Below are 12,724 nucleotides of genomic sequence, written 5' to 3' on the forward strand. Positions count from 1 at the left end.
GACGGAATGACCATTTGTTAAAAATTTTGAAACCACAGGGACCATCTGTGATGTTTTTTGAACTTAAAGATTAAATTTGATATTTTCGAAAACCACATGGACCATTTTTGAAGTTTTGTCATAAAAAAATCATTAAGTTGATGTTATACATAAGTTGCATAAGATGTTAAGCGAGAGAGTAATAACAACATTTATAAAAGAAAAAGAAAACTAGATGGGAGAATTTATAAAATTTATTATTAATAAATTGAAAATTATTTTTTTATTTTCTCATATAAAAATATCCAAACAAAAAGATAAGAATTACTGGTAGTATTTCAACCCTTTGTTTTATCTCGTTATTTACCTCATAAGATAAAGATAAGATAAGATGTCGCTGTACAGTACATTTTCTGGGATGAATTGTAGTCAGAAAATGCCTTACATGAATTGTATATACCACTAGCGACAAAAAGCGAATGTAAGCTACAGAAGCCTTTGTCTGAAAAATCCAAAGAAATATAGAATGGATGCTAGGGCTTCCCAGTCGGTGAAGGAACTCCGTTATCCGATGAACCCTTCAATAAAACACCTAACCGATTTCACCATCAAAGGTAACCTCTGATTAATAATGTTCCAACTCTTCGTTTTCCTTTTATTTACTCTTCACTTTGATACGCCTACCTAACTGGGAAACAAGGATCCCATTTTGAATCTGAGAAAAATCTAGGGTTTTCCACCTTCAATTTCATGAATCCACAATCGAGTTAAACCAGCTTGTTAGATCTTTGTGTACAAATGATCCTCTCGTTGGTTATTGATTACAAAAAAAACATGGGTCGTGACTCTTGAGTGTGTTTCTTAGTCTGTTGAAGCATTGATTATAGATTTGGGTTTTTAGGTTGTTGAAACGATGGTCGTAGGGAGCAGCGACGCTTCTGACTCTAGGTCAACAAATTCACCTGCTGAATCCGCAAGAACCGGTTCTTCTCATGAAGAGGATGAGGGGAGGCAATTAAGTTATTTTGGGGGAAGTAGTTCAAGAAATACTAGCCCAATCGGTCGGGGGCCAGGGTTGAGGAACACTAGCCCATCTAGACAGAAGGCGATTAAGACAAAACCCAGAGGTCTAGATGAAGAAATGATTGCTACATTCCCAAAAGCTCCACACCCAGATGTTCATATGGAAGATAACATATGGGCTATGCTACCTGAAGACTTACTGAATGAAATACTAGCTAGGGTTCCACCTTTCATGATCTTCCGACTCCGTTCCGTTTGCAAACGTTGGAATTCAATCTTACAAGACAACAGTTTTCTCAAATTCCATTCCCAAGTTCCCTCCCATGGCCCTTGCCTCCTCACATTCTGGAAAAATTCACAAACACCACAATGCTCTGTTTTCAGCTTGCCATTGAAACAATGGTACAAAATCCCTTTCACATTCTTACCTCAATGGGCATTCTGGCTTGTTGGATCTTCAGGAGGACTTGTCTGTTTCTCAGGTCTCGATGGCTTAACTTTCAGAACATTAATCTGTAATCCCCTCACACAAAGCTGGAGAACACTACCAAGTATGCATTATAACCAACAACGACAGTTAATTATGGTGGTTGACAGAAAGAAACGCTCTTTCAAAGTCATAGCGGCTAGTGATATCTATGGTGACAGATCACTCCCAACTGAAGTATACGATTCAAAGGCAGACAGTTGGTCGCTTCACCAAACCATGCCAGCTGTCAATCTTTGTTCATCAAAGATGGCATTTTGTGACTCGAGGTTATATTTGGAAACAATTTCACCTCTTGGGTTGATGATGTATCAGTTGGATGCGGGGTATTGGGAACATATTCCAGCAAGGTTTCCAAGATCTTTATTGGATGGGTATTTGGTTGCGGGGACACAGAAGCGTTTGTTTTTGGTTGGAAGAATCGGTCTTTATAGTACTCTTCAGAGCATGAGAATTTGGGAATTGGATCATGCAAAAGTGATTTGGATTGAAATAAGCAGAATGCCACCAAGATACTTTAGAGCTCTGTTGAGGTTATCAGCAGAAAGATTTGAGTGTTTTGGACAGGATAATCTCATCTGTTTTACATCGTGGAATCAAGGGAAAGGTTTGCTGTTTGATGTTGATAAAAAGGTATGGTCTTGGATTGCTGGATGTGCTCTACAGTCATATAACAGTCAAGTCTGTTTCTATGAGCCGCGATTTGATGCTTCAATCTACTGAGCATGTAACCAGAAGGGCATTTTGGTAAATTTGCTAGAGGCGGCATTATAGGTGCCAAAAGAAGTGGTAGATCCTTCTGGGATGGTAGCTGCAACCTGCATATGCGTAATTTGTGGTCTGCCTGAGATGAAGTTATTGGGATGGAATGTGATGGGGACACACAAATTTAAGAGGAATTTTCATTTTTAAAACTGTTGTATACTTGTTAAATCTAGTCTTAATAGTTTATACATGGAAGTTTCCTTCTTCTTGTTATTGTTCATCCTTCGGGACCTTTAGAAATCTTCATGTCAGGCTTTTTTGGGTAGTTGTTGGATGGATCTTTGAGGTCTCAAAATTGGGAGGGTGGGCAAAACCCGGGCCTGGCTGGCCTTTAGCCCTTTATAACATGTCTACCGGGCCAATCCTAAATATTTTAATTTTTAATAGGGCCTGTCAATACAATTCTTACCAGTGTAACCGGGCCTATAACCTATTATCGGACCCTGTCATTTTTAACCATTTTTTTAAATTACTTATTCTTTTTTTTAAGAACAGCAGTAAATTTTATAATCAAAACCAAAACACTCTAGCAAGAAGCTAGAGGAAAAAACAAATTACATCCGAATTGGGTTTTGCATCCACATCGTCCAACTAATCGGAGCCTTAGAATTCCTAGAAGTAAACCAACCGAAAGAAATTTCTACAATAGAGTCAAAAAGTTTATCTTTTCTAGGCTTAGAACTATTAAAAAGTAAAGCATTACGATACGTCCAAAACATCCATATAACGACCATAAACACCGCTTCAACAATCACTCGTTCCATACGAGCTATAGGTCTGGCATCTATCTACTCCAACATGACACTAATACAGGTAAATTCCGGAATATCCAAATCTAACCAATGACCAACCCGTCTCCAAACCTGGACTGCATCCGAACAAAACAAAAAAAGATGATTTACACTTTCTTGTGAATTATGACACACCGGACACATCAAAGAATCTAACTTCACCCCCCTATCAACCAATTTGACTCTAACCGGGATACGATCCAAGATAACTCGCCACAGAAAAATATTTATTTTAATTGGAACAAATCGGTTCCATTTAGTAGAAAAACTACCTAAAGGTAGTCTCATAACATCAACCCAATTCCTTGTAGAACTAACAGAAAAAATACCTGAAGAATCTAAATCCCAACCCCTAACCGAATAGGAGACAGAAGTTCCACAAGATCATTAAATTGAGTCGATTCAACCCCTCCTCTAATCTCACGCCTCCAATGGAATGTCCAACCTACTGAAGACCAAAACTCACTAACCCGAGCATCTTGATTGGTAGCCAAAGCAAAAAGTCTTTCGAATCTTAACATAAGAGGACTATCTGAGCACCAGGCATCCTTCCAAAACCTAGTATGTACCCCATCTCCAACAGCCCTATGCAAAGAATTAAAAGGGATAATACCCCTCTCATGAAGTTGGTTAATAGAGCCAACAATTTTATTCCAAACCCCTCCTCCATAACCTAATCTCTACCCATCCAAAAAACCACCACCATCTTCATAACAAAATTTAATAATTTTAACCCAAAGAGCATTCGGTTCATTAAGAAAACGCCACTTCCATTTATAAAGAAGAGCTAAGCTAAAAGCATACAAACTACCAACCCCTAGACCTCCCTGCGCATGAGAGTTTAAAATCGAATTCCAATTAACCCAATGAATTCGATTCTCACCTTCTTCCATACCCCAAAAAAATCGAGCCCTTAACACCTCAAACTGACGACACACAGTAGCAGGAAGACAAAAAATAGAGAGGAAAAGAATACCCTAACTCCCTAGAACAAATTTAAGAATATCAACCTGCTTCCAATGGACAACAGCTTCACCTTCCAAGAAGCTAACCGCTTCTTAAAACGATCAATAATAACTTGTCATCCTTTAATACGCGTCATAGATTCTCCAACCGGAATACCAAGATAGATAAAAGGAAAAACACCAGCTGAACACCCAGTAAAAGAAACTAAGCTATCAACCTCCAACGAATTGACTCCCACACAAATAGCTTAGATTTGTTAAGATTAAGATTAAGGCCCGACACCAAAAAGAAGCAGTGCAAAATACGAATCAGATTCTGGATATTAGCCGCATCCCACTCTCCTAAGAAAATAGCATCATCTGCATAAAACAAGTGAGAAATAATAACATCATCAGATCCCAAATGAGCACCCCGGAACACCCCAAATGAGAATTTACTTATTAATTGTTAAATTGTTAACAAATCTTTTTTACTCATTCAAATAGATATATGTTTATTTAGCTATTCGTCTATACAGAAACCCATTCATTATTTATTTTTTCCAAGAACACAATTTTTTGACCGGATGAACTTGGTTCGTATTTTCTCAAGTTTACATGGATAAAACTTATTAATGTGATACCCCATGTGATCAGTATATGTACATTTAAGCAAACGTTGGAGTATTTAATTAGGTTTTCCTTTTTTTTTTCACTGATCCATCAACCTTCTTCCTCTGACCAGCTCTTTGTTTGTTTGGAGCACAAGCTTTTGTTAGGCCTGTTTTTTTATAGTCGTAAGGTCGTTACAACTTTTAACTTATAGCTAATCAAAGAAAAATCATGGCCAATATTACGGACGTGACCAACACTATTAAATCATAAAAAGGTCTTTTTTTTAATATACATTTTTTTGTAATATACATTTCCTAATGGAGGATTAATCTATTAAAAAAAATACTTTGCTGCATCATACACATAAACCATATAACTTACATAAGTTATAATATTTACTCTAAAATTCAAACAATTTGAATAGTTACCTTATTATTGAAGTACCAATAAAACTTTCTTAATGGTTTAATTTTTTTGCCTAAGATGTCCATCTTCTTGATTCTACAGATACATTGGGGGTCTAATAAAACCAAGACATCTCATGAGATACTCAAGATCAACTCGAAATTGAAATCTTATTAACTTCAAGACGAGTCAAGATTGAGCTCGAACTATTTGAGTACTTATTCCACAAAGTTCACGAGCTTAATTGAGCTTGATTATATTGACATTTTTACCTTTAATTTTTATTCATATTTATATAATCGTCTAGCAGCTTGAGCTTTATTGAGCTTAATATATTTCCATGCAATTAATATTATGGATTTTTTAAGTTAAAAAGATAAATTAGGGACTAAATGCACAAATTATTCTAAACGATATGGATCATTCGTGTAATTTACTATTGTTTGTTTTCTTTTGCATCAAGTATTGTAAGGTCTAGGATATTAAAAAAAGAAAAAAAAAGAAAAAGAAATAAACACAAGATCCCAAATCTTGTGTTTGAAACCATGATAAGAATGAGGTTGTGAAAAAAGTAGACCTAATTAATACATATTTTTGCTATATTTATCACATAAATGTCACGTCAATAAGGTTAATATTAACGTCAAAATTTTGTTTTATTGGTTTTTTTTAATATCATTGTTCTCTTAAAACCTTTATAAATATAAATTATTTTTCGTAAAAAACAATGCTTTTTTCAGATAAAAATTTAAAAGTATAATAACTTTCTTTTTGTTTCCTTTAGAAATACAAAAACCTTAAAACTCTAAAAATATTGTTCTCTCACAATACAAATATCCACAAGAGTTAAACCATTATCATAGCTTATTATTTTTGTTACATAAGATTTCCGCTAACTCCATTTTTAAAATAGATCCATCTTTGAATATTATCTCTAATGCAAGAGCTTCACTTTAACAATTACAAATTTATTACTATCTATTTGAAATATTTTTATTAAGACTCGTCATCTAATTTATTTATTTTAAACACGCCATATTTCATCTGATATTGATCAACAATGTAGTTTTAATAAATAAAATACAATAAAATAAATGTTTAGTTTTATTTTGTATATTTAACAAAATTAAAAGGTTGAAGGAAGATTAGTGGTTGATATCAACCTCGAAAAGATTAAAAGTGGCCATCATCTTCGCCTTCCTCTAACTTGGATACAATTACAGAGGGTGTGGATAACCGGGTAAAGATGGTGTTGATAAACCTTCGGCTCCTTAGTTAATTGGTATGGAATTTGTTGCAAATTGAGCACACCAACACATTCCCATTTATTGAGGATGAATCATGAATGCAGACATTTGATCTTTCTAAAATTTTAAACAAATCATATCAATTATCAAATCGGAAGTTGAAAGATAATAACTGCTTTGACATTAAAACTCAAAACTGTACTTTCTCAAAACTTGTCCAGTTTTAACCATCAATGATATACTGCAACTGTACAAACAACTTAAATTAGGCTACGATTAGATTTAGGGGGTCTCCTAATTCCTACCTCCTACCTCCTAACTCCGTCGTCTATCACCGCCCAGTTAGGTCATCTATCGCCACCATCCATTTCTTCTTGATCTTCCATCTGAGTCTCTTCTTTGCTGCTCATCATCTCTCCACCACCTCTGCCGCCACCACCTCCATTATTCCTGTTACTAGAACCACCACTCTGCCGGAAAAACAAACCAAAAGGCCCAGAATCATCCTCATCAAGATCATCTTCGTTTTCCTTGTCTCCAGGACGTGAAACTACATCTTTACCCATCCAAGCTGGACAAGAACGTGCAACCTTAATAGCAGCTGGAAGTTGGGAAGTGAAAGCTCCTTTTGACTCGGATCTCAGACAAGAACATTCAGGGACTGGGAATGAGAGAAACGATAATGATTTTGATGCTTTTGATTCTTCTGTTAATCGATCAAGCAAGCTTTCTCTTAGGTGACTCCTCACGGATTTGATCCATGTATGGTTGGCTTCGTATAAATGGTCACTGATTTCTTCCATTCGTTTTGCAATTTCTTTCCTGTTTCAAGCAAAATGTAAGAACTAATTAGGGTTTCTTTGGTATAGTGGAATGAACTCACAAAGGAGTAAATATAAAAAAACTAAAAGATTACCTGTCGAGCCTAAAAGATTTAGCTGTTGCAGATTGATACAGTCTATGCCCCATCACCAAGCTTGCAAAATTAGGTCTTCCTTTACCATCACGATCAAAACCAGGAACAAACACATCAGCTTCAACACACACCATGTAATCAATGGCTTCCCACAGCAGCTTGTGAGCATTGGTCCTTAACTCAATCACAGTACTCTCAGGCTCATTATCACTTTCAGCCACCCAACCCCACCACCCTTCAATGTGATACGATTTTGGCCTGGCGGGAGGTGGCGGCAGTGGGCGGGGACGTTGCCCGGAGGTTTTCCATGCTTCATGTCTCATTTCTTTCTCAGCAGAAGGTGGGGTTTTTGGGTATTTGTCAACAAGATTCGTTTCACGCCCATATATTCTGTTCAATTCCCAAGATGTTGTAAGTGATGTCCTATCCACTACATTTTCAAAGATTGCATGAAATGGGATTAGTTTCTTTTGGCCACCGAAGACTTCTCCTCCAGATATGTAGATTATTGTGTCCCATGAATATCCATATGCACGAAGGATGATGCCAATCTGCATAAAGAAGAAATGGGTTAAAGTTTAAACACAAGAAATCGATTTGTTTTTAAAATATTTACCTCTTCAGGCATAAGTGGACAAGAACCATTCAGTCGTTGTGCATTTGAATCCACAGTAAGATTGCCTTTGACAATTCCACGTTTTAACATCCATAAACGTCTGTGCTGAATAAGCTCAGTATGCACATCCTTCATAGTTCATATTCACAAAAAATGCATCAAAACACTATATAACATATGTATTTGATGGAAAAAAAAAAAAAAAAAAACCCAACAATAATAATAATATAATTAATTACCTGAAAAAGCTCAGCACAACCATGATATGCTAAAGCATCTCTAGTCATCCCCGGATCATATGCTATAAATGGCCTTCCTGGTGCCCTTAACCTGAAAAGACCATAAACTGAGACACGCATGTTCTGGTTGTACAGTACAACCCGGGTCATGACTTAAACGGGTATTCAAGAAGTATTTGAACCACTTGCTGACCTGTGTAAAATCTTGGTTGCTAATTCCTGTACTTCTTGTCGGAAGGTTAAAGCATGAAATGCAACACGACATCTCAACCGTTGATATTCCTCAAGATCTGGAGGAAGTGTTGCCTTTTTGGAATATATGCACCACAAATCATATCATATAAAAATTAAAAATATTATTGTACTCTGGAAAATCAACCCATAGCAGTGAAAATTGCTATAATACACAAATATATGAAAGTACATTTAATCGGATGTTATATTTTTATAGTGTACCTGTAAGCATCCACCATCAGAAACAACTAGCTCGACTACAGAGTGGCGTATCAGAACTGGAAGAACATGATGTAAATAATAATATGGAGATTGTGAGTTAAGAACTTTAAATGAAGGGATTTCTTTCTTTCTTCTGGCTCCTTTTAGGGTTTTGGGAAGGGTTTTCACAACTAAGATATCATTTGCTAATGCTGCCATAAACTGATCTTCATTGTAAAGATAAGCAAAACTCTTAAACTGGGCACTGCAAATAACATACAAAATTATTATAATGTTGGTGTTCAGTATTTACAGGTATAGCCTTTTAGCCTATATAATCAGTTACAAAAAAATTGAATCAAAACCTGATTCCCTTGCTGCTTGTGGTTGACTGGATCTCGGGAATCACAAGTGTTGCATTTAAAAGCCGAGCAATAACAACAGCATCACAAATCTACAAAAGGATAATCCTTTAAAACAAATGAAAAATACAGTCTTATTTTTGTTGAATTTGATGCTTTTTAATAAGTTACACTCACCGAGCTCCTGATCTCGTGAAATCCTCCACGTATCCTTACAAAAATATATCTATCTGATTCTGAAACAGGAACTGATAAAGGTATAAAATTAGAAACTTTTTGACTTAATGCAGAAAGAACAACTTAATAGACACTGATATTACTAGCTTTTTATCCAGCTCTAAGATATTGATATGTGCTGCTTATTACCCTAGAAATCCTAAAAACTTGAAGGTATGTGCAAAATTCTGGAACAAATCAGGCTTCAGTTATAACAAAATTAAATAGTAAGATCCAAAGCACTATTTACAAATTCAAGCTTTGATCCTTAAAGCATTTGAAAAAAGCAGTCGGACCAGGTTGAATTGCATGCATTTTATACACATAGTTTAAAGCAATCTACGATTTTTGGAATTTGGATCATGGATTATGTAAAGTGGACATGGATTATACAAACCTGAATAGTGCGCTCTAGGTTTAGCATGTGGTTGTAAAGATTCGAGACGCCTCACAGGGCCCCATAGCCTTTTATACAATTTGTTCTGCACTACCATAAAATCAGATAATTAAGAAACGAGAAACATGAGTATCTTGTTGATTATCGAACACCCATATAAGAGAGATGCAAACATTGACTTGATCGAATGCTAAAAGTTTCCCTTTTTAACTTTTTTCTGTGGATAAAGGAAGATACGAGTAACAAAGTAGTAAACCTTGTTGAAAAAGTTCATATAGATGCTAAATTAGGTGAAAACTACATGAAATTGGAGCAAAATATGAGATCTTGGAAGTGGGTTATGAGCAAAGTTACATTGGAGGAAAGATCTGCATTCTCAAAAATTGGCCGCCAAGAGAAAATGGTGATGGCTTGGTACTCTGTAATGCCCTCTTCTGTGTAGGAATATCTAGCAAGAAGGAAGTGGGTGAAAAGAGATAAAGCGGAGAGTACAAGTCCGACTAAGCCAACCCACTTCAGCTTGGACTTGATTATCATCTTTCCACCAGCATCCCCCTTCATTAGATCACGGATACACACTCTTTCTCTCTCACACACACAGACACAGTCGTTTTCTCTCTCTAGAATTATGTGTGAAGTGGGGGAGACGGGGGATTAATGAAAAGAAAATTAAAGAGAGAGAAAGAGAGGAGCGTATTTATTTGAGGGTAGTGAGTTGGAAGGTGTCAGTCGGACATGCCCGATATCTTGACAGGGATTAAGCCGCATCCTACTCCTCGATGGTGGCGCGTGAATCTTGCACTTAAGTTTTTGTCAAAGACTTCAAAACAAGGGACATCCTCCTGTTTCATTTTTTGTCAAGAGTGAATTACACAAATGGTACATATGGTTAGCATGATTTTATAGTTTTAGTCTTGGTTTTTTTTAATTTTCAAAATTGTTCATGTTGCAAGTCTTAGTTACATATTTAGTCCCTATCTAAGATACCATTTGGTTTGCTTCGTTAATGCCCCTCATGGGAGGGGGTTAATGCTCCTCATGTGCCCCTCCCATGAGGGGCAATTAGTAATTTCATGATCTCCTATATTTATTAAGGTATCAAAAGTTACCTAACCAAATATTAGGTGATGTGATATATTTCATGTCCATATAGACGTTACATGTACTCTACATGTGAGATGACGTGACATTTTACTTTATCACATCTATAATCTACATAAACTATTTCTAGGTTTGATTTCATCTTTGTTTGTGATTGTTATCGGGTTCATTTAATCACTTCAATTTGACTGTCATCATGGTCTTTGTAGTCAATTTTGGTTGAAGACCTTTCTTCGACTAAAAGAACATACCCATGAAAACTAAACAAACAATACATAAACAGTAAAATAATATACCACTGAACATTTGTTTCAAGATCTATGTGGGTTCATTCGATGAGACTTGTTGCTCTCCTACTAAACATATGGTTATGGGTTTGATTTCATATATGGACTTGTTGCGAGTGATTGACTCAATTTGGTGTTGCTGGGACCACAATCCAAGCAATTATGATTAAATCAATTTCAGAATCCAAGCAATGTAATTTATTAGCTATTACTTGTTGCAGGCAATGATCTTAAATTCAGACACCAAAGGTAATATAATAGCTATTGCTAACTCAAATTTAGAATCCAGGTAATGATATTGATAATCAAGATACAAAATATATATCCAATTCAGTGTAACTTATCAAAATTCAATCATTACTGATAGAAAACTAAACAAAAGACATGAGAAATGATTCAATCTTTACAAAATACATGACACATATAATTCAAACTTAACAACAAAAACATAGATTAATTTTTGAAATAAACCTGATGTAGCTCGGAAAATCGCCACGATACTGACCAAGTCCAGATCTCATATATATATATATATATATATATATATATATATATATATATATATATATATATGTTTCGAAGTTGCTAGCTAGCTCCAGTGTGATTAATGTTACATTCATAAATGAGAATCATTAGAGTCGCCTCAGGACTTTCATCCCGGGAGCATACTCCAACGATCAATTTAGTATTGATATGAAATACAGATCAGATCCTTTAAGTGAAAGGAATCTGAACATATGTATGTGTGATGCGTGTGTATGTGTGTGTGTGTATATATATATGTATATATATATATATAGAGAGAGAGAGAGAAAAATTTGAAGATGAGATGTGTGTTGAGAGGTGTATATATAAATGAAATCTATTGTGGGGACGAAGCTAACAATTTTGTATTGGGAAGTTAAGCATAAGTGTAATGTCCCAAAAATAAGACCCGAAAATCTTTCATTTTTAAATTAATAAAAAAGTAAACCATATTATTGACACAAAACCAAGGTAATCAAATTGTATCAATACATCATCATTATTAGAGTAAATCACAAAATACGTGTAACACCCAGTTTCAAATCGCTTCATTATTCGGGGTTGAGGCTCGATCATCAGTTATCATAAGGCTTAGGGCCTTGGTGAAGAAGGTAATTGGTCATTGTTGGATGTGGTTGTTGTGGAATGATTAATACGAGTGTTCGTTTGTGTTTAGGAGCCCAAGGGTATTATCGTAATTTGGCAGCTCGGTTCTTCATGAAATTGAGTTTTATTCGGGAAGTTTTATGGCTAGGGCTTGTTGACAGAAGTGTAGGTTTCTCGTCACCTTTCTGTGGATATAAAGTTCGTATGAAACATACCAGAGACTAGGAAGTTATGGCTGTTTGAATATTTGGCTAGTGGTCCTAAGTGGAAAAGATTTGCAAGAATGGTCCCATGCATGCACTTATGAGAGGTGCGTGTTTGGGTGAGTACGTCTAGCGTAAGCTAGGGTACACCCAACATAATTAGCAAAATGTCAAACCCTATTTTTTTTAGGGTTTGGGAACTATTTAAACATCCTTATAAGTTCAAGGCTTTCTCATTTCTCAACCTCCACTGACTTTAGAGCCTCATTTCGAACCCTAATCCCCTTGGTGGTGTGTTCTTGAGCTTAGAAGTGATTTTGAAAGGTTTTTGGTGTTATTTCAAGGAAGTGAATCTTGGTGTGGCATTGGGGTTGTAGATCTAGAACCTTCACACTCTTAGGAAGCTTCAAGAGGTATAAAGTTTTTATCTTGGCTCCTTCTTATTCTAGTTTGAGTTTAGGGTAAGGTTAGGAGCTTTTATGGTGCATTAAGTTCCCATTATGAGTTGAGGCACTCCAAAAGCTTGGAGTGCTAGATCTTGACCCTTCTAATGTTGTTAGTTCAT

General features: G+C 35.8%; 2 protein-coding genes across 2 annotated transcripts; one reads left to right on the forward strand and one right to left on the reverse strand.

Moving 5' to 3' along the window:
• The first annotated feature begins 440 nt into the window (after positions 1–440).
• On the forward strand, positions 441–2,467 carry LOC145032117 (F-box/kelch-repeat protein At5g15710-like). The gene is made up of 2 exons (XM_078980807.1): positions 441–593; positions 881–2,467. The coding sequence occupies exon 2, from the start codon at positions 893–895 to the stop codon at positions 2,210–2,212; it is 1,320 nt and encodes a 439-aa protein (XP_078836933.1). The 5' UTR covers positions 441–593; positions 881–892; the 3' UTR covers positions 2,213–2,467.
• Positions 2,468–6,414: 3,947 nt separating this feature from the next.
• On the reverse strand, positions 6,415–10,247 carry LOC145032118 (O-fucosyltransferase family protein). Its single transcript, XM_078980808.1, has 10 exons — positions 9,792–10,247; positions 9,438–9,522; positions 9,002–9,072; positions 8,828–8,916; positions 8,484–8,727; positions 8,221–8,333; positions 8,028–8,118; positions 7,789–7,917; positions 7,173–7,723; positions 6,415–7,078 (listed from the first exon to the last, which is right to left on the reverse strand). Exons 1-10 carry the CDS (start codon positions 9,996–9,998, stop codon positions 6,604–6,606), a joined length of 2,055 nt encoding a protein of 684 aa, XP_078836934.1. The 5' UTR covers positions 9,999–10,247; the 3' UTR covers positions 6,415–6,603.
• Positions 10,248–12,724: the final 2,477 nt, after the last annotated feature.

Source organism: Lactuca saligna, chromosome 2 (assembly GCF_052625555.1).
Source record: "Lactuca saligna cultivar CGN05327 chromosome 2, ASM5262555v1, whole genome shotgun sequence".
Lineage (NCBI taxonomy): Eukaryota > Viridiplantae > Streptophyta > Magnoliopsida > Asterales > Asteraceae > Lactuca > Lactuca saligna.